Here is a 23,090-nt window from a genome sequence, read left to right on the forward strand (position 1 = left end):
AGCAGGACAGCTGCAGTGCAGACGCCGAGACCATCGCTGGAGCAGGGTCCTGGTGAGTATCGTCTTCAAGGGGGGCGGGGGGGGCCCTGGAGCAGTGGGGGCCCTACCAGCAGGTGTCTGTGCCTGGGACCACCGGAGGATCCTCCAGTTCTCCGGTGGGCCAGTCCGAGCCTGGTCGTAAGACTGCTTCCGCTGCCCAGTCGGGCATTTCTTTCACAGAATGCGTCGGTACGTCGGCCCGACACACTGCGACGGCCCGTACCGACGCTAGTGTGAAAGCAGCCTTACGGCTGTAAAAACGGACCGTATTTACTTGCGCCTAGTGTGACGCCGGCCTAAGGCTGCCGTCACACTAGCAGTATTTGGTCAGTATTTTACATCAGTATTTGTAAGCCAAAACCAGGAGTGGGACAAATAGAGGAAGAGTATAATAGAAACATATGCACCACTTCTGCATTTATCACCCACTCCTGGTTTTGGCTTACAAATACTGATGTAAAATACTGACCAAATACTGATAGTGTGATGATGGCAGCCGTGAGGATCTAATCCGTAACATCCAGCTGCAGCAAATCCTGACCACGTGACCTGTGACTGACGCTCCCTCCATTCACACGGGTCACGTCTTATCCAATACTTCTTATTACGGGAAGCCAATGAAGCTCCTTACTGGACGCTTAGGATTGCCATGGAAACGCCTTAGCGCGGCTTGTACCCATAGAGGATGTGGAAGCACAAACCGTCCCCTGTCTACACCTCAGTGTTTAATCTATGGCCGCTTGTTTGGCAGCTGCGTCACGGGGAGGCGTGTCCCCTGTAAATGGCGGCAGCGCGGGACTCTGACGCCAGTAATACAGGGTCAGGGATGCCGAGCAAGAAGCCACAGGGGAAAGTAAGTGCGGCCGGGGCAGCGGGTGACACAGCGGCGGCCTGTACTGCAGCACGGCGGCGGGGCGTCAGCACGGAGACCCTGAGCGCCCGGGACCGCGGTGCGGGGCCATTATACCCGCGCCCACCGCACCGTACGGCCTGTAGGGGAGCCTCCGCCATGTCCCGGCGCTGCCTCCTGCAATATGGCGGCCAGGCGTGAGGCCTAGCACGGATTAACCTCTCACGAGCCGGCGCTGGTTATTCCTCCACCTTTCTCCTAGGAGCCGTGAGTCATGTTATTGTTCCTTCCACAGACCTGAGGCGCTCGTAGTGTCTGTTTGCAGGATTAGTTGTGGTGTTGACTGACGCCGGTCATACTATTGTATGGTGGCTACATATCATCCCCCCATTGTATATCTGAGGGCTGTCTGACATTAAAGGGAACCTGTCACCCCCAAAATCGAAGGTGAGCTAACAGGGCCGGCTCCAGGTTTTTGAGGGCCCCGGGCGAAAGAGTCTCAGTGGGCCCCCCCCTTAACACATACCACAATTCATGAATCACAGATACAGCAGAGAAATATAGGTATAGTACAATGCCAGATTTCACTTCTTACATGAGTGATAGCTATTGTAAATTCTGCAGTGTATATATAAAGGGCAGGAGGAGCGGTACTGTGCAGTGTATATATACAGGACAGGAGGAATGGTACTGTACAGTGTATATATACAGGACAGGAGGAGTGGTACTGTGCAGTGTATATATGCAGGAGGAGTGGTACTGTGCAGTGTATATATACAGGAGGAGGGGTACTGTGCAGTGTATATATACAGGACAGGAGGAGTGGTACTGTGCAGTGTATATATATACAGGACAGGAGGAGCGGTACTGTGCAGTGTATATATACAGGACAGGAGGAATGGTACTGTACAGTGTATATATACAGGACAGGGGGAGCGGTACTGTGCAGTGTATATATACAGGACAGGAGGAGCGGTACTGTGCAGTGTATATATACAGGACAGGAGGAGTGGTACTGTGCAGTGTATATATACAGGACAGGAGGAGTGGTACTGTGCAGTGTATATATACAGGACAGGAGGAGTGGTACTGTGCAGTGTATATATACAGGACAGGAGGAGTGGTACTGTGCAGTGTATATATACAGGACAGGAGGAGTGGTACTGTGCAGTGTATATATACAGGACAGGAGGAGTGGTACTGTGCAGTGTATATATACAGGACAGGAGGAATGGTACTGTACAGTGTATATATACAGGACAGGGGGAGCGGTACTGTGCAGTGTATATATACAGGACAGGAGGAGCGGTACTGTGCAGTGTATATATACAGGACAGGAGGAGCGGTACTGTGCAGTGTATATATACAGGACAGGAGGAGTGGTACTGTGCAGTGTATATATACAGGACAGGAGGAGTGGTACTGTGCAGTGTATATATACAGGACAGGAGGAGTGGTGCTGTGCAGTGTATATATACAGGACTGGAGGAGTGGTACTGTGCAGTGTATATATACAGGACAGTGATGGTACTGTGCAGTGTATATATACAGGACAGGAGGAGGGGTACTGTGCAGTATATATATACAGGACAGGAGGAATGGTACTGTACAGTGTATATATACAGGACAGGGGGAGCGGTACTGTGCAGTGTATATATACAGGACAGGAGGAGTGGTTCTGCAGTGTATGTATACAGGAGGAGTGGTACTGTACAGTGTATATATACAGGACAGAAGGAGGGGTACTGTGCAGTGTATATATACAGGACAGGAGGAGTGGTACTGTGCAGTGTATATATACAGGACAGGAGGAGTGGTACTGTGCAGTGTATATATATACAGGACAGGAGGAGCGGTACTGTGCAGTGTATATATACAGGACAGGAGGAATGGTACTGTACAGTGTATATATACAGGACAGGAGGAGTGGTACTGTGCAGTGTATATATACAGGACAGGAGGAGCGGTACTGTGCAGTGTATATATACAGGAGGAGGGGTACTGTGCAGTGTATATATACAGGACAGGAGGAGTGGTACTGTGCAGTGTATATATATACAGGACAGGAGGAGCGGTACTGTGCAGTGTATATATACAGGACAGGAGGAGTGGTACTGTGCAGTGTATATATACAGGACAGGAGGAGTGGTACTGTGCAGTGTATATATACAGGACAGGAGGAGTGGTACTGTACAGTGTATATATACAGGACAGGGGGAGCGGTACTGTGCAGTGTATATATACAGGACAGGAGGAGCGGTACTGTGCAGTGTATATATACAGGACAGGAGGAGCGGTACTGTGCAGTGTATATATACAGGACAGGAGGAGTGGTACTGTGCAGTGTATATATACAGGACAGGAGAAGTGGTACTGTGCAGTGTATATATACAGGACAGGAGAAGTGGTACTGTGCAGTGTATATATACAGGACAGGAGGAGCGGTACTGTGCAGTGTATATATACAGGACAGGAGAAGTAGTACTGTGCAGTGTATATATACAGGACAGGAGGAATGGTACTGTACAGTGTATATATACAGGACAGGAGGAGTGGTACTGTGCAGTGTATATATGCAGGAGGAGTGGTACTGTGCAGTGTATATATACAGGAGGAGGGGTACTGTGCAGTGTATATATACAGGACAGGAGGAGTGGTACTGTGCAGTGTATATATATACAGGACAGGAGGAGCGGTACTGTGCAGTGTATATATACAGGACAGGAGGAATGGTACTGTACAGTGTATATATACAGGACAGGGGGAGCGGTACTGTGCAGTGTATATATACAGGACAGGAGGAGCGGTACTGTGCAGTGTATATATACAGGACAGGAGGAGTGGTACTGTGCAGTGTATATATACAGGACAGGAGGAGTGGTACTGTGCAGTGTATATATACAGGACAGGAGGAGTGGTACTGTGCAGTGTATATATACAGGACAGGAGGAGTGGTACTGTGCAGTGTATATATACAGGACAGGAGGAGTGGTACTGTGCAGTGTATATATACAGGACAGGAGGAGTGGTACTGTGCAGTGTATATATACAGGACAGGAGGAATGGTACTGTACAGTGTATATATACAGGACAGGGGGAGCGGTACTGTGCAGTGTATATATACAGGACAGGAGGAGCGGTACTGTGCAGTGTATATATACAGGACAGGAGGAGCGGTACTGTGCAGTGTATATATACAGGACAGGAGGAGTGGTACTGTGCAGTGTATATATACAGGACAGGAGGAGTGGTACTGTGCAGTGTATATATACAGGACAGGAGGAGTGGTGCTGTGCAGTGTATATATACAGGACTGGAGGAGTGGTACTGTGCAGTGTATATATACAGGACAGTGATGGTACTGTGCAGTGTATATATACAGGACAGGAGGAGGGGTACTGTGCAGTATATATATACAGGACAGGAGGAATGGTACTGTACAGTGTATATATACAGGACAGGGGGAGCGGTACTGTGCAGTGTATATATACAGGACAGGAGGAGTGGTTCTGCAGTGTATGTATACAGGAGGAGTGGTACTGTACAGTGTATATATACAGGACAGAAGGAGGGGTACTGTGCAGTGTATATATACAGGACAGGAGGAGTGGTACTGTGCAGTGTATATATACAGGACAGGAGGAGTGGTACTGTGCAGTGTATATATATACAGGACAGGAGGAGCGGTACTGTGCAGTGTATATATACAGGACAGGAGGAATGGTACTGTACAGTGTATATATACAGGACAGGAGGAGTGGTACTGTGCAGTGTATATATGCAGGAGGAGTGGTACTGTGCAGTGTATATATACAGGAGGAGGGGTACTGTGCAGTGTATATATACAGGACAGGAGGAGTGGTACTGTGCAGTGTATATATATACAGGACAGGAGGAGCGGTACTGTGCAGTGTATATATACAGGACAGGAGGAATGGTACTGTACAGTGTATATATACAGGACAGGGGGAGCGGTACTGTGCAGTGTATATATACAGGACAGGAGGAGCGGTACTGTGCAGTGTATATATACAGGACAGGAGGAGTGGTACTGTGCAGTGTATATATACAGGACAGGAGGAGTGGTACTGTGCAGTGTATATATACAGGACAGGAGGAGTGGTACTGTGCAGTGTATATATACAGGACAGGAGGAGTGGTACTGTGCAGTGTATATATACAGGACAGGAGGAGTGGTACTGTGCAGTGTATATATACAGGACAGGAGGAGTGGTACTGTGCAGTGTATATATACAGGACAGGAGGAGTGGTACTGTACAGTGTATATATACAGGACAGGGGGAGCGGTACTGTGCAGTGTATATATACAGGACAGGAGGAGCGGTACTGTGCAGTGTATATATACAGGACAGGAGGAGCGGTACTGTGCAGTGTATATATACAGGACAGGAGGAGTGGTACTGTGCAGTGTATATATACAGGACAGGAGGAGTGGTACTGTGCAGTGTATATATACAGGACAGGAGGAGTGGTACTGTGCAGTGTATATATACAGGACTGGAGGAGTGGTACTGTGCAGTGTATATATACAGGACAGTGATGGTACTGTGCAGTGTATATATACAGGACAGGAGGAGTGGTACTGTGCAGTGTATATATACGGGGGAGAGGCACTGTGCGGTGTGTGTATATGCGGGGGAGAGGTACAGTGCGGTGCGTGTATGTGCGCGGGGGAGAGGTACAGTGCGGTGCGTGTGTGTGCGCGGGGGAGAGGTGGTGCGGTGCGTGTGTGTGTGCGGGGGAGAGGTGGTGCGGTGCGTGTGTGCGCGCGGGGGAGAGGTGGTGCGGTGCGCGCGGGAGAGGTGGTGCGTGTGTGTGCGCGGGGAGAGGTGGTGCGTGTGTGTGTGCGCGCGGGGGAGAGGTGGTGCGTGTGTGCGCGGGGGAGAGGTGGTGCGGTGCGCGTGTGTGCGCGGGGGAGAGGTGGTGCGGTGCGCGTGTGCGCGCGGGGGAGAGGTGGTGCGTGTGTGTGTGCGCGCGGGGGAGAGGAGGTGGTGCGCGCGGGGGAGAGGTGGTGCGGTGCGCGTGTGCGCGCGGGGGAGAGGTGGTGCGGTGCGCGTGTGCGCGCGGGGGAGAGGTGGTGCGCGTGTGCGCGCGGGGGAGAGGTGGTGCGCGTGTGCGCGCGGGGGAGAGGTGGTGCGCGTGTGCGCGCGGGGGAGAGGTGGTGCGCGTGTGCGCGCGGGGGAGAGGCGGTGCGCGTGTGCGCGCGGGGGAGAGGCGGTGCGGTGCGCGCGGGGGAGAGGCGGTGCGCGTGTGGGAGAGGGTGCGTGTGCGCGCGGGGGAGAGGCGGTGCGTGTGTGCGCGCGCGGGGGAGAGGCGGTGCGTGTGTGTGCGCGCGGGGGAGAGGCGGTGCGTGTGTGCGCGCGGGGGAGAGGTGGTGCGGTGCGTGTGTGCGCGCGGGGGAGAGGTGGTGCGGTGCGTGTGTGCGCGCGGGGGAGAGGTGGTGCGGTGCGTGTGTGTGCGCGGGGGAGAGGTGCGGTGCGTGTGTGTGCGCGGGGGAGAGGTGGTGCGGTGCGTGTGTGTGCGCGGGGGAGAGGTGCGGTGCGTGTGTATACAGGCCACGAGGTGCTGTGCGGTGTATATATTATATATACTGTCATACAGGCTGTATAGATACAGTATATACATATACAGGACAGGTGCTGGGGGCCTGGGCGGCTTCTGAAGTATATAATATACAGTATATCAGCTGTGGCCGCCCCAGGTCACCCAGACTGTCAGAATACAGCGATACATCGCACTCACTCAGGGCAGTTAGAAGCTCCTCCGGAATCAGGCTGCCTGAATCTGATAACTTCAGCAGTCAGTGAGTGCAGCCAGCGAGGGGCGGGCAGGAGAGCGTGCTCTCTCCGCCCACAAACTGTGTCACGCTGGCTGCCTTCTTAACCCCTATGTGCCTGGCCCTGCACTGACTGAGAAGATGCTTGTGCCAGCACAAATTGAACGGCCAGATGGATCTCTGACAGCATGAGTGGGGCCCCCCCGTCTCGCCAGGGCCCCGGCACTTGCCCGGGTGCGCCGGGTGCTGACGCCGGCCCTGTGAGCTAAGCCCACCGGCATCAGGGGCTTATCTGCAGCATTCTGTAATGCTATAGATAAGCCCCCGATGTATCCTGAAAGGTGAGAAAAAGGGGTTAGATTATACTCACCCAGGGGCGGTACCGGTTCTGGTCCGATGGGCATCGCGGTCCGGGGGCCTCCCATCTTCTTACGATGATGTCCTCTTCTTGTCTTCCTGCTCCGGCGCAGGCGTACTGATTTGCCCTGTTGAGGGCAGAGCAAAGTACTGCAGTGCGCAGGCACCGGGAAAGGTCAGAGAGGCCCAGCACCTGCGCACTGCAGTACTTTGCTCTGCCCTCAACAGGACAAAGTACGTCAAGACAAGAAGAGGACATCATCGTATGAAGATGGGAGGCCCCGGACCGCGACGCCCATCGGACCCGGACCGCCCCCCAGGTGAGAATTAATCTAACCTCTTTTTCTCATCTTTCAGGATACATCGGGGGTTTATCTACAGCATTACAGAATGCTGTAGATTAGCCCCTGATGCCGGTGGGCTTAGCTCGCCCTCGATTTTGGAGGTGACGGGTTCCCTTTAATTCTGCAGTAACATGGACCCAACAGTGCGATTCCCCTAATATTTATGGGTAGTTCTAAGGGGTGTGGCCTCAGTCTGCTCTGCATAATTACTGTGAGCCATGTTCCCTTTAAGATGAAAGAAAATGGTTCACCTGTAAGGTCCAGATCTGGGACCACCTGCTGGATTTACAGAAGAAAAAAAAAAAAGCAAAAACTGACCATTTTTCACTTAATGACAGGTTCTCTTGTTGTTTTAGTCCCAAGTTTTTATTATTATTTTTTTTTTTTTTAAGGGCTAATAGGATTTTTTTTCTTTTACAACAAACTGAGGTCCATTTCTTCCTGAGTGCACCAATACCCTACGTGTAATCAGGAAATATTTTTCAGGCACAGTGCAAAGTACAGAAGGCAAGGAGCAGCAGATTTTCCTGTTATGGTTTGCAGGTGCCATGACCCACTGGGAGAGCCCATGAGGAGCCAGAACAGCAGAACCCCCAATAAGTGACCCCATTTTACAAACTACACCTCTCAATGAGTTCATCTAGGGGTGCAGTGATCATATTGACACCACCGGTGTGTCACGGAATTTTATACCATTGAGCAGTCAAGACAAAATAACCTACATTTTTACCACAAAATTTTTTTTAAAGGGAACCTATCACCCCGTTTTTTTAAAGATTAGATAAAAATAGTGTGAAATAGGGGCAGAGCTGGGCTTTACATTACTGCCTTTTTAGTGCCTTTACACCCCCGTTAGGCTGCCGAAATACCTTTGTGAAGTGGCCGTTTTCTGCTGTCACTCAAGTTGGTCAGGTCGGATGGGCGTGGTCACAGCGCTGTTTCTCCCCCAGATCAGGCTCATCATTACGTTGGTGGCGTAGTGGTGTGCGCATGTCCAAAGAGAAGATCCACTGCCCAGGAGATTCAAAACAGCGCGGTCTTCGCTATTCGCCGTTTACCGGTGGGCGCGGACATCTTTCCTGTGGCCGCGCGTGCGCAGATGGAGCGCTCTGCTGCCCGGGGCTTCAGGAAAATGGCCGCGGGATTCCGCGCGTGCGCAGATGGAGATCGCGGCGGCCATTTTCCTGAAGCCCCGGGCAGCAGAGCGCTCCATCTGCGCACGCGCGGCCACAGGAAAGATGGCCTCGCCCACCGGTAAACGGCGAATAGCGAAGACCGCGCTGTTTTGAATCTCCTGGGCAGTGGATCTTCTCTTTGGACATGCGCACACCACTACGCCACCAACGTAATGATGAGCCTGATCTGGGGGAGAAACAGCGCTGTGACCACGCCCATCCGACCTGACCAACTTGAGTGACAGCAGAAAACGGCCACTTCACAAAGGTATTTCGGCAGCCTAACGGGGGTGTAAAGGCACCGAAAAGGCACTAATGTAAAGCCCAGCTCTGACCCTATTTCACACTATTTTTATCTAATTTTTAAAAAACGGGGTGATAGGTTCCCTTTAAGCCCCATATTTTACGTTTTCCATAAACAAGCAGCAATTCATGCTGCAGAGTGAAAATTGCAAACTGCTGTTGCAGTCACCAGTACATTATGCCCGGCCCCTGCTTCTGGAGACTCACACCTGTAAGTTATGTGGGCTCTCACCACTACAGAAATGCCAAACATGTGGACACTATATGTGGTTTATGTACACTGGGGGGCTCAGAAGGGAGAGGGGGCATTTGGATTTAGGAGCAGAGAATTTGTTGAATTTCTTTCGGCTGGAGAGGAGCCATTTTGCATCTCCAGAGCCTTTGTACTACCAGTAATGTGGAAGCCCCCTACATTACCATTAACAGATGACAGACCTGAGTGAAGACTTGCTGCTTTTGTTGTGGATTGAGTTGAAGCTTTTATTGGGAACATTTTACATAACGTTTGGGATCACATTTATCCTGCGCTCTACACTGAGCACTTACTTTGGGGTTTCAATCTAAACCTCTGAGTGACATGACTCAGATGAAACCCCTGAGGGATCCATTCACTATAATGAGGCAGCAGAGTTACTCTGGACTCGTGTCTGGTCTCTGTTCAGCTGTGTCCTTTTCAGAAGTGCACAAGTGGACGACGGCACTTTTATGCAATCTTAAAAGATGGACACCGCCAGATCATATGGCGTCCACAGTGCCTCCATCTGCCTTATTATACGGAATCTTCCACTGGAGGTTCTATCTGAATCACATATTCAGAGATTTACACGGACACTCCGGTGTAAGCACTAAGTGCAGTGCGCGGGATAAATGTGCGCCAAGCCTTACTGCGATCTTTGGGAGTCCGAATGAAAAAATTCACAGTATGTGAAGAATTGTTTATTTATTTATTTTATTTGCAGGATGAGTTGACTTTTTATTGGTACCATTTTCAGGCACATGACTTTTTTTTTTTTTTTTTTTTTTCTGTCACTTTCTATTCTGATATTTAGGAGGCAGAATGAACAAAAACCAGCAATTCAGGATTTTATTTTTTTTTGTGGGGATGGGGTGTATGCCATTTAGTGTGTGGTAAAATTGATAAGGCTGTCTTAGGCTATGTGTACATGTTGCGGATTTGCCTGTGGAATTTTCTGCATGGATTCTTCCTTTCTTGGCAGAAAACGCAGTTGAAAATCCGTGTGGGTGTTTTTTTTTCTTTTTTTTTTCTTTTTTCCCATGCTGATTTGTCTGCGTTTTTGTAAGCTAAATAAAGATATTTAACCAAAAAAAAAATAAATTGTGATGCCCTTTTCTTTGTCCAACCTCTTCTTGTACATACTCCATTGAAGAATGTTTACACACACAGATCGATCTATCGATGTATGGATGGATATATCAATAGATATTACCAAGCCCGACGTTTAGTAATAAACAAAATAAAATGGTACATAGAGTTAAATAAAGACACTTACTCACTCACTCACTCTCTGTGTTAGGCCGGGGACACACTTAACGAATAATAAAACGGTCCGTTTTTCACGGACGAGAATCGCACAAATGTTTCCAAAACAGTGATCCGTGTGCAGTGCGAGGATGCGATTTCCTCGCATCAAATGATCTCTTTGACATCCGTATGGCATCCGTATGCCGAGATTTTCTCGCAGGCTAAAAAATATATACAGTATATATATATATATATATATATATATATACAGATATGTCATTGAGACACATTATATATATATATATATATATATATATATATATATATATATATATATATATATATATATATATATATATAATTTTGTTTTTATATTTCATTCAGCGCGATATCTGTGAAAAGCCGGTAATTCAATTGCCGGCTTCTCATTTCTCCTTCACAAGCCCGACAGGATATGAGACATGGTTTACATACAGTAAACCATCTCATATCCCCTTTTTTTTTGCATATTCCACACTACTAATGTTAGTAGTGTGTATGTGCAAAATTTGGCCGCTGTAGCTGCTCAAATAAAGGGTTAAATGGCGGAAAAAAATGGCGTGGGCTCCCACGCAATTTTCTCCGCCAGAGTAGTAAAGCCAGTGACTGAGGGCAGATATTAATAGCGGAGAGAGGGTCCATGGTTATTGGCCCCCCTGTGGCTACAAACATCTGCCCCCAGCCACCCCAGAAAAGGCACATCTGGAAGATGCGCCTATTCTGGCACTTGGCCACTCTCTTCCCACTCCCTGTAGCGGTGGGATATGGGGTAATGAAGGGTTAATGCCACCTTGCTATTGTAAGGTGACATTAAGCCAGATTAATAATGGAGAGGCGTCAATTCTGACACCTATCCATTATTAATCCAATTGTATGAAAGGGTTAAAGACACACACACATTATTAAAAATGATTTTAATGAAATAAACACACATGTTGTTTTAGTATTTTATTGTTCTCTCAATCCATCAGAACACCCTCGCTTGGAAAAATAATTAACCCACAAGATACATACCTTCAGATGAACTGTCACGTCCCACGAAGTAATCCATCTGAAGGGGTTAATTATTTTACAGCCATGAGCTGCGCTAATGCACTCGCTCGTGGTTGTAATCCCCGGGTAATGAAAGGAAATCTGAGTGATCTGTACTTACATTGAGTTGCGGTGATGCGCCCTCTGGTGGATGAACTCATATGAACTCGAGCGTGGGAACTTTTCCAAGGCTCCAGTTCATGAGTTCATCCACCAGAGGGCGCCTCACCGCAACTCAATGTAAGTACAGATCACTCAGATTTCCTTTCATTACCCGGGGATTACAACCACGAGCGAGTGCGTTAGCGCAGCTCATGGCTGTAAAATAATTAACCCCTTCAGATGGATTACCTCGTTGGACGTGAAAGATCATCAGAAGGTATGTATCTTGTGGGTTAATTATTTTTCCAAGCGAGGGTGTTCTGATGGATTGAGAGAACAATAAAATACTAAAACAACATGTGTGTTTATTTCATTAAAATCATTTTTAATAATGTGTCTTTTTTTAACCCTTTCATACAATTGGATTAATAGTGGATAGGTGTCAGAATTGACGCCTCTCCATTATTAATCTGGCTTAATGTCCCCTTACAATAGCAAGGTGGCATTAACCCTTCATTACCCCATATCCCACTGCTACAGGGAGTGGGAAGAGAGTGGCCAAGTGCCAGAATAGGCGCATCTTCCAGATGTGCCTTTTCTGGGGTGGTTGGGGGCAGATGTTTGTAGCCACGGGGGGGGGGGGGGGCAATAACCATGGACCCTCTCCTGGCTATTAATATCTGCCCTCAGTCACTGGCTTGACTACTCTGGCGGAGAAAATTGCGCGGGAGCCCACGCCAATTTTTTCCGCCATTTAACCCTTTATTTGAGCAGCTACAGCGGCCAAATTTTGCACATACACACTACTAACATTAGTAGTGTGGAATATGCCAAAAAAAGGGGGATATGAGATGGCTTACTGTATGTAAACCATGTCTCATATCCTGTCGGGTTTAGGCAGGAGAAATGAGAAGCCGGCAATTGAATTACCGGCTTTTCTATAGAACACTGCTGCGTATTTCTCGCAATGCACACGCATGCTCCGTGTGTAATCCGATTTTTTTCGCGCACCCATAGACTTGCATTGGCGAGTCTCGGCCGAGATACGCTGACAATCGCAGCCTGCTGCGAGTTCCCTCGGATCCGAAATACGGTGGAGAAAATATCGGATGATGGGAGCTGGACCATAGATTAACATTGGGCCGAGTGCTATGCGATTTTTTTTTTTATCGCATAGCACTCGACCGTATTACAGTCTAGTGTGACCCCCGGCCTTAGGCCGGAGACACACTGGTGCGAGATACGGCCGAGACTCGCTGGTTAAAAGCAAGCTGTGGCACCTGCACTCCGGAGCGGAGCGTGCAGCTGCATAGCAATACATGGAGCTGCACGCTCCGCTCCGGAGTACCGGTGCCACAGCTTGCTTTTAACCAGCGAGACTCGGCCGTATCTCGCACCAGTGTGTCTCCGGCCTTAGGCTGGGGTCACACTTGCGAGAAACTCACACCTCAATACCTGGCACTGCGGTCGGCACTCGGACCAGAGCGTTCATTTGCATAGAAATACATGCAGCCGCACACTCCGGTGCTGGCAGTAGTGCCGGGTATTGAGGTGCGAGACTTGTGTGAGTTTCTCGCAAGTGTGACCTCAGCCTTAAACGCAATATCTGCTTAAAAAAAATGGCATGGGCTCCCGCGCAATCTTCCAAACCAGAGAGGGAAGGACAGCGACTGGAGGCCGATGTTTATAGCCTGGGAAATGGGTAATACCCATGGAGCTTCCCAGGCTATTAATATCAGCTCACAGCTGTATATTTAGCCTTTACTGGCTATTGAAATAGGGGGACCCCCCAAAAAAATGATGTGGGGTCCCCCTATAATTAATAACCAGAAAAGGCTATTCAGACAGCTGCTGGCTGATATTAATAGCCTAGGAAGGGGCCATGGATATTGCCCCTCCCCGGCTACCAACACCAGCTCTCAGCCGCCCCAGAAATGGCGCATCTCTAAGATACACCAATTCGGGCCCTTGGCCTCTCTCTTCCCACTTTCCCTGTTACGGTGACAAGTGGGGTAATAGTTATGGGGTTGCCACCTTTGCATTGAAAGGTGACATCAAGCCCACGGCTTAGTAATGGAGAGGTGACAGCAGACATAGCCGGATGGGACTAGAAGTCCCATCGGACGATGCCTGCCAAACACACAGCCGTGCAGACCCCACAGATACACGCACCTCTCCGCTCACACAGTCTCCGCCCACACTCTTCCTCCTGCCTTTGCAGCGTTTTTTGCACTCACATCCGCAGCAAATCCGCAAACCTTTTTTTTTTTATATCTGTGGTTTTGCTGCAGATTTGCCTGACTCAATGGAAGTCAATGGGTTCAGAAACGCTGCAGATCCGCAAAAAGAATTGACATGCTGCAGAAAGTAAAACGCTCCAAATCTGCACGGATTTTTCCGCAGCATGTGCACACCAATTCTAGATTTCCAATTGACTAACATTTGCGGTGTGATACACTGCGGATTTGTTTAAATTCCACGCATCCAAAAACAGTGCAGATCCGCATCAAAATCCGCAACGTGTGCACACAGCCTTATTGTTTGGGTCAGTACGATTACAGCGATACCTCATCTATATCATTTTTTTTTTGTTTTGGCACTCAGACAATAAACTATTTTATAGACCAAATTAATTTTACATCGCTGTATTCTGAGAGCTATAACCTTTTCTTGCTCATGGCACTGTGTGGTGACTTGTTTTTTGTGGGACAACATGACATTTTCAGCGCTATCATGTTTATTTACATCCATCTTTTTTATCACGTTTTATTCCACTTTTTGTTTGGCTGTCTGATAAAGCATTTGTCTTTTGCCTTGTTTTTTATTTTCTTTATGGTGTGTGACAGTTTTAGAGGTCGATGCGGGCTTGTCTATGCCAAATGTGTACTTTTATTGTATATATATATATATATTTTTTTTTTTCATTAAAATATTTATTTATAGATACAATATCTTTGTGTTTTTTTTTTTTTACTTTATCCCACTATGGGACTATCATTTTTTGCAGGCTGATCGCCATGCTGTATAGACAGCTCTTTACAGACAAGAGAAAGTGGCTGATCATGCACTGCTTATGATCAGCAAGTTTCCTAGCTCTGGTGACCCAGATGTCGTCATGATGTCATTGGGTCACCATGGCAACGATCAGGACCCCACATCATGCCAGGAAGTGTCCGATGCAAGGGCAGAGGTCAGCCCTCTGCCAGCTCCCGGAATGCTTGTTCGATCGCAGCATTTTGTGCGTTAGTGCCGGGAGCGGTGCGTAACATCCCCTGGCACTTAGCGCTGGGTGTCAGCTGTAAGAATCAGCTGACGCATGACTTCGATTGCCCGCACACAACCCATGTGCGCGGGCAAGCACAAACACGTAATAATTGGTGATGAGCGAGTATACTCGTTACTTGAGATTTCCCAAGCTCGCTCGGGTGGTCTCTAAATATTTTGTTGTGCTCGGAGGTTTAGTTTGTTGACGCAGCTGCATGATTTGCGGCTGCTAGACAGCCTGAACACATGTCCCTGGTCAGAGACCCAGGTCACATGGATGGATATTACATCTGATGTCAGAAAAGGGTTAAAGGGTCGTTCGCAGCTTTATCAGTAGTGCCTCCCTCGCCTGCCTCCCTTTACTGCATGAAGATGGGGAGGTGGGTGTGTTCCTGATTGACAGATTGGACCATCAAAAGAAAGGTCCTCTTATCTTGTTAGGTGGGTGCACAGGAATTGGCTGACTTGTACTCCAAGTACCTTCATTTTCTCAAGTCTATGCTGTGTAGCGCAGTATACACTTCACATAGTCAATGTTTGCATACATATTGGTGCACACTAAGTGCTGCTGCTTTTGGGGAGGGGGGTTGTAGTCGCAGCTGCTTGCGCCTGTCCACACTACTTTTTGTTGAGAAAGTCCTCCGCAGCATCAGTGATGGTTAGGGGTACTGAGGCTGGCCAGATCTAGGGGTCTGCCAGTGTCCCGGCTGAGCTTCTAAGCACTTTCAAACTTATCATGGAAATGGACCTTCCTTATAGATTAGTAAATTGATCATTTTATTAGTTTTTTAAAAAAAGGAAACCCTTCTCTTGAGAATAAAAGGTGACTTTCAGTTTCTTGTCTTTACCAGCACTTTTTTTTATTTAAGATGAGGCAACCCCTTTAAGGTTCCAAGGGTTCTTCATTTTTAGTAGTAGTTCGTCCACCATTTAAGAAATGTCTTTGTTATCCGTTACCAGAATAGACTGAAAGCTGTTGTACATAGGCTGCAGTTGCTGAAGAACATCTTTATTATGCGGTAATTGGCATCTTGTCTCTGTATAACTGCCAGCTTCTGCCGTCCAAATATGATGTTTTATGCTAAAATTAGGTAGTTGGTGCCAATCGATCCAGGATCCAGTCCTATCTAATGTGTGGACATTGGATGAGAGACCTGAAAGTCTCCCCTAGCTGCCAACATCCGTGGCTTTTCGTTTGATAAAATGACTTGGTGCAACATCGTCATTGTGGGATGACACGTGAGCTGGCTAAGCTAAAGGACCACGTATGATCACAGGTAGGAGGCAGTTCTCAGGGGTCCCGTCCATCAGATTTCAGACCTGGCCACTAAAGTGAACTGCTTGGCTCCAAGTCTAATTACAGCGTATGTGAGTAATAATGCACCTTCTGGGTAAAAATGGTGAGGCCTTAGCTGGCCTGTATTCTCCTGGAACATATACTGAGTACGGTATTTTCAGCACACTCTGGTCATTGATAATGTATTCACGCGGCTTTATATATGGTATTTATTGGTTTATTCTTTCATTTAGGGGCGAGCTGCCAAAGCCTTGAAGTGCCTGCAGTTTGCCAACCCAGGACGGCAGACTGAGTTTACACCAGAAACCAGCAAGCGAGAGAAGAGACGACAGACCAAGACATCAGCGTCCGGGTCAGTTTGGTTCAGTGACTGAGCCGAATACTACAGTTCTGACCACTGTCACTTTATGTGGTAATAACTCTGGGACACTTTAATTGATTCTGAGACTGTTTTCTCGTGACATATTGACTTCATGATAGTGGTAATATTTCTTCAATATGACTTGCTTTTATTTGTAAAAAAGAATTTTGGCAAAAATTTAGAAAATGTTGCTCTTCTCAAACTTTTTAATTTTTGTGCCCTTAAATCGGTTTTGTCACAATATAGTTCATAAATAATATTTCTCATGTGTACTTTACATCAACACAATTTTTGAAACATAATTTATTTTTGTGAGGACCTTTTATTAGGTTGATCAGCTTTTTTTTTTTTTTTTTCTTTTTTTTTTCCCACAACGTTGACAATTTTTTTTTTTTTTTTCTTCTTCTTTTGGGGGGGGAGGAGGGGTTGGGTACTACATCACATTTGATGTAAATCTGAGGGGCCTATGTGTCGGAAAATAACTAAAAGTGACACTATTATAAAATCTGCACCCCCTCAAGGTGCTCAAAACTAGAGGTAAGTGAAATTGTTCAGCTCCCTCCTTAGTCGGCAAGCTATAGCACTTACCGGATAAGCTGCAGAGAGAAACCGGATACCTGGAGCGCGCCGGCTGATCAGCTCCGCAGCCTCATGTGTCGCGGCTCTGAAACGGTCACAGCACTTGCATGGAGAGCCTGTGTGTTGAGCTATTCATGCATGTGTTGTGACTGTGACACATGCAGCTGTGACCTGTACAGCTGATCGGCCGGCGCGCTCCATGTATCTGGGTTCCCTCTGCAGCTTATTTGGTATAGCTTGCTGAATAAGGAGGGAGCTGAACAAATTCACTCATCACTAATCAAAACCACATTCAAGAAGTTTAATAACCCTTAAGTTGCCTCACGAGAACTGAAGCAATGTGAGAGGAAAAATTTACCTCTAACTTTTTTTCACAAAAAAAATGTTCTTTAACCCCTTAATGACCGGTGTTTTTTTTTTTTTCGTTTTTCACTCCCCTCCTTCCCAGAACCATAACTTTTTTTTATTTTTCCATCAATATGGCCATATGATGCCTTATTTTTTGCAGGACAAGTTGTACTTTTGAACAACACCATTGGTTTTACCATGTTGTGTACTAGAAAACAGGAAAAAAAATTCCAAGTGCGGTGAAATTGCAAAAAAAAAAAGTGCAATCACAAACTTATTTTTTTGTTTGGCTTTTTTCCTAGGTTCACTAAATGCTTGCTAAGACTGACCTGTTATGATTCTCCAGGTCATTACAAGTACATAGACACCAAACATGTCTAGGTTCTCTTTTTATCTAAGTTGTGAAAAAAAAATTCCAAACTGTGCTAAAAAAAAAATTGCGCAATTCTCCGTTACCCAATTTTTTGTGATCTGGGGTTGGGTGAGGGCTTATTTTTTGCATGCCGAGCTGACGTTTTTAAGGATACCATTTTGGTGCAGATACTATCTTTTGATCATTATTGCATTTTAATGCAATGTCGTGGCAACCAAAGAAAAACGTTAAGGGGGTTTTTTTTTGTTTTTTTTATTTTATTTTTTTTTTGCGATTCTGAACGTGGCAATACCAAATGTGTACAGTACAGACCAAAAGTTTGAACACACCTTCTCATTTAAAGATTTTTCTGTATTTTCATGACTATGAAAACTGTAAATTCACACTGAAGGCATCAAAACTATGAATTAACACATGTGGAATTATATACTTAACAAAAAAGTGTGAAACAACTGAAAATGTCATATATTCTAGATTCTTCAAAGTAGCCACCTTTTGCTTTGACTGCTTTGCACACTCTTGGCATTCTCTTGATGAGTTTCAAGAGGCAGTCACCGCGAATGATTTTCACTTAACAGGTGTGCCCTGTCAGGTTTAATAAGTGGGATTTCTTGCCTTGTAAATGGGGTTGAGACCATCAGTTGTGTTGAGCAGAAGTCTGGTGGATACACAGCTGATAGTCCTACTGAATAGACTGTTAGCTGCTTTTTTTCTTGCCATAATACAAATCCTAAGTAAAGAAAAACGAGTGTCCATCATTACTTTTAGGGTATGTGCACACGCTGCAGATTTTGCTGCGGATCCGCAGCTGCGGATGTGCAGCAGTTTTCCCAAAGTTTTCAGTACCATGTAAACCTATGAGAAAAAAAAAACGCTGTGCACATGCTGCGGAAAAATCCGCGCGGAAACGCAGCGGATTATTTTCCGCAGCATGTCAATTCTTTCTGCGGATTCCGCAGTGGTTTTTCACCTGCACCAATAGGAAAGTGCAGTTGAAAAAACGCAGAGGAATCCGCAGAAGAAACCGCGATAAAATCCGCAGTGAAAACCGCAGTGGTTTGCACTGCGGATTTTCCAAATCCGCTGCAGAAAAATCCGCAGCAGAATCCGCAACGTGTGCACATACCCTCAAAGTTTTCCCGATTTTTCAGACTGACTGACCTTCTTTTGCCTCTTCGGGAAACCCCGTCCAGGACCGTTCCTCCTCACAAGGGGACCGAAGAAAACCTTCTTTCAGGCCTCCGCCACGCTGGAGAGCCAAGAGCCACCCCGCAAAACCATCGGGTTCTCGGGGCCGCAGGTTTTCTAATAAATGACGGGTCGCCCCCACCTGGAACTCCTTCCAGGGTGGGAAGGCCGCCTTCTTCTATTCTCAGAGGTTTGGCTTTCAGTAGTCGACGACGCCTGGGTCAGGGAGATCGTCACGTCAGGCTACAAAATAGAGTTTTCTTCGCCCCCAGGAAGACGTTTCATGCTCTCTCGTCCTCCCAAAAAGCCCTCTCATCTCCCAGGGCTTCTCCAAGCCGTCGATTCGCTCCTCGCCTCGGGAGTCGTAGTGCCGGTGCCTTTTCGTCAGCGGTTTTCCGGGTTTTATTCAAACCTGTTCGTGGTTCCAAAAAAGGACGGCTCTCTCCGTCCGATTCTGGATCTCAAACGATTGAACCGCCACCTTCGGATTCAACACTTCAAAATGGAATCTCTGCGCTCTGTGATCGCGTCCATGGAGCCGGGAGAGTTTCTGTGCTCAGTGGACATTCGGGATGCGTACCTTCACATTCCTATTTGCGTGCAGCATCAGAGGTTCCTCCGATTCGCGATCAGGGAGCATCATTACCAGTTCACTGCCCTCCCCTTCGGGCTGGCATCTGCTCCCAGGGTCTTTACGAAGGTCATGGCAGCTGTCATGGCCATCCTGCGTTCAAAAGGGATTCTGGTAATCCCATACCTCGACGACCTATTGATCAAGGGCTCATCCCAGGGGGATTGCAGCCAGAGCCTCCATCTTACTCTGGACACCTTAGTTCGCCTAGGCTGGTTGATCAACTACCAGAAGTCTTCCTTGATTCCAACCCAACGGCTGGAGTTCCTAGGCATGGAATTCGATACCTTTCGGGCTCAGGTCTTCCTTCCCAAGGAGAAGTTTCTTTCTCTTCGTCGGGGTGTCAGAGCGCTAAGGGGTCCGAGTCCTCTGTCTCTTCGTCTAGCCATGAGAGTTCTGGGGAGAATGGTCGCTTCTATGGAAGCGGTCCCCTATGCTCAGTTCCACTCTCGTCCCCTCCAGCTGGCTCTTCTGTCTGCCTGGGACAGGAACCCGCTTTCCCTGGACCGTCCGTTTCGCCTCTCCCCCAGGGCGAGACAGTCTCTCTCTTGGTGGACGCTGTCCACCTCCATTCTGCGCGGGAGGTCATTTTTTACCCCCCCACTGGCAGGTGATTACCACCGACGCCAGTCTCCAAGGTTGGGGAGCGGTCTTTCTCCACCTCACAGCCCAGGGCCACTGGACTGCTCAAGAGGCGTGCCTCTCGATCAACCTCTTGGAAATCAGAGCCATCTTTCTAGCCCTCATCCGCTGGGAGTCTCTCCTTTCGGGAAAGCCGGTCCGCATTCAGTCGGACAACGCCACGGCCGTGGCATACATAAATCACCAAGGGGGGACTCGCAGCAGTCAAGTCATGGCGAAAGTAGCAAAAATTTTCCGCTGGGCGGAGGGTCATGTTCCCTCTCTGTCAGCCGTCCACATCCCAGGAGTGGACAATTGGGAGGCCGACTTTCTAAGTCGCCAGGGCATCGTGGCGGGCGAGTGGTCGCTTCTTCCAGCAATCTTCAGCCAGATTTGCCAGCGGTGGGGCGTTCCGGACGTCGACTTGATGGCCTCCCGGGCAAACCACAAAGTTCCCCAGTACGTCGCCAGGTCTCGGGACCCGATGGCCGTCGGATGCGACGCTCTCGTGATCTCTTGGGCCCAGTTCCGGATGCCCTATCTGTTCCCGCCTCTCCCTTTGATCCCAAGGGTCGTAAAGAAGATCAAGTCGGAAGGGGTCCCCGTACTCTTGGTAGCTCCAGATTGGCCTCGCAGAGCCTGGTACGCAGAGCTGATAAACATGTTATCGGATGTTCCGTGGAGACTTCCGGATCTTCCGGACCTTCTTTCACAGGGGCCTCTCTCCCACCCGAATTCTCGGTCGCTGAATTTAACGGTATGGCCGTTGAGGCCGCGGTCCTGAAGAATGCGGGTTTTTCTCATAGCGTCATCCAGACTATGATAAGAGCGAGAAAACCGGCCTCATCGCGTGTCTACCACAGATGTTGGAAGGCCTTTTTCCGGTGGTGTCAGGATAACAATCTGTTTCCTATGACCTTTTCCCTTCCTTCCCTTCTCAGCTTTCTTCAAACGGGCCTAGATTCGGGTCTTTCCCTTAGCACCTTGAAGGGTCAGATCTCCGCTCAATTCTTTTTCAAAGAGACCTGGCTTCCCTGCCTCAGGTGAGGACCTTCATCCAGGGGGTCGCTCATATAGCTCCCCCTTACCGGTCTCCTGTTGAGCCTTGGGATCTCAACCTCGTCTTAGATGCCCTGCAGCGGCCGCCCTTTGAACCACTTCAGGATGTTTCCTTCTTGCTTCTATCCTGGAAGGTAGCCTTTTTGATCGCCATCACCTCCATTAGAAGGGTTTCAGAGCTGGCGGCTTTATCCTGTCGTTCTCCCTTTCTGGTCCTGCATCAAGACAAGGTGGTTCTTCGTCCGGTTCCTTCCTTCTTACCGAAAGTTGTCTCATCTTTTCATATCAACGAGGACATTGTCCTCCCGTCCTTTTGCCCTTCCCCGGTTCATCCATTGGAGAAATCCCTTCACAAGCTGGATGTGGTCAGGGCTATCCGGATTTACATCGCCAGAACTGCCTCTTTTCGTCAGGCCGATCCTCTGTTCGTCGTCTCGGATGGGCGTCGAAAGGGTCTTCCTGCCTCCAAGTCCACGATTGCTCGTTGGATCCGTTCAGCGGTTTTGGAGGCATACCGCGTCCAAGACAAACAGCCTCCTTCGGGGGTGAAGGCTCACTCTACCCGGGCAGTGGGAGCTTCCTGGGCAGTTCGTCACCAAGCTTCAGCATCGCAGGTTTGCAAGGCCGCTACGTGGTCTTCCATGCACACCTTTGTCAAATTCTACGGGGTGCATACTCAGGCTTCCGCGGACGCGAGCCTGGGTAGGAGGATACTGCAGGCGGCGGTTTCTCACCGGCCAACCTGACTCCTCTTTTTCTGCAGAATACCCGCCCTAGGGACTGCTTTTGGACGTCCCATGGTTACCTGTGTCCCCCAATGAAGCGAGAAAGAAAGAGGGATTTTTGGTTCTTACCGTAAAATCTCTTTCTTGGAGCCTTCATTGGGGGACACAGCACCCTCCCTTGAAGTTGTACCGTGTTGGCTAACGTGCCGTTGTTGTGGGTTGGTACATAGGTTGAGTTTTATATTACCTGTTCCTACTACTGCTTTTGCACCAACTGAGTTGCCTGGTGCCTGTCGGAGGGTGTATACTGCCGGGGAGGAGTTACTACTTTATTTGCATAGTGTCAGCCTCCTAGTGACAGCAGCATACACCCATGGTTACCTGTGTCCCCCAATGAAGGCTCCAAGAAAGAGATTTTACGGTAAGAACCAAAAATCCCTCTTTCTAGTGCATAATAAAAACCAGTACAGTAATCTTAGTCACAACTGGTACAGGAGACAGTACCCTGCCCGCGAGGGCTCACCGTCTACAAGGGATGGATGAGGATTAGTGATGAGCGCGTATACTCGTTGCTCAGGTGATCTCCGAGTATTTGTTAGTGCTCGGATAATTAGTTTTCATCGCCTTAGCTGCATGATTTACGGCTGGTAGCCAGGCTGAATATATGTGAGAAACGCCTGTTAGGGAATTCCCACATGTATTCAGGCTGTCCAGAAGCCGTAAATCATGCAGCTGAGGTGATGAAAACTAAATCTCCGAGCAATAACAAATACTCGGAGACCGCCTGAGTATGCTTGGGGAGACCCGAACAACAGTGCTACTCGCTCATCACTAATGAGGATACAATAGGTGTGAGTAGAGCTGGTCGTGCAGTGGTGTGGTGGATACGTGGTTACTGTAGGCTTGTCGGAAGAGGTGGGCCTTCAGGTTCTTTTTGAAGGTTTCCATGGTAGGCAAGAGTCTGTATGTTGTGGTAGAGAGTTCCAGAGTAGGGGGATGCGCGGGAGGAATCTTGTATGCAATTGTGGGAAGAGGGGAGCAGAGAAGGAGATCGTGTGAGGATTGGAGGTTGCGTACAGGAAAGTACCGGGAGATGAGGTCACAGATGTATGGAGGAGTCAGG

At 48.3% G+C, this 23,090-nt stretch overlaps 1 protein-coding gene across 1 annotated transcript in view; it reads left to right on the top strand.

Moving 5' to 3' along the window:
* The first annotated feature begins 612 nt into the window (after window positions 1–612).
* The window catches only part of ARL14EP (ARF like GTPase 14 effector protein), a 28,296-nt gene continuing 5,818 nt past the window's right edge, over window positions 613–23,090 (top strand). Inside the window, exons 1-2 of the mRNA XM_077288055.1 lie at window positions 613–892; window positions 16,316–16,434. Of these exons, the coding sequence (XP_077144170.1) occupies window positions 821–892; window positions 16,316–16,434 (191 nt within the window). The 5' untranslated portion in view covers window positions 613–820. The remainder of the gene's footprint in view (window positions 893–16,315; window positions 16,435–23,090) is intronic.

Source organism: Ranitomeya variabilis, chromosome 2, assembly GCF_051348905.1.
Source record: "Ranitomeya variabilis isolate aRanVar5 chromosome 2, aRanVar5.hap1, whole genome shotgun sequence".
Classification (NCBI taxonomy): Eukaryota; Metazoa; Chordata; class Amphibia; order Anura; family Dendrobatidae; genus Ranitomeya; species Ranitomeya variabilis.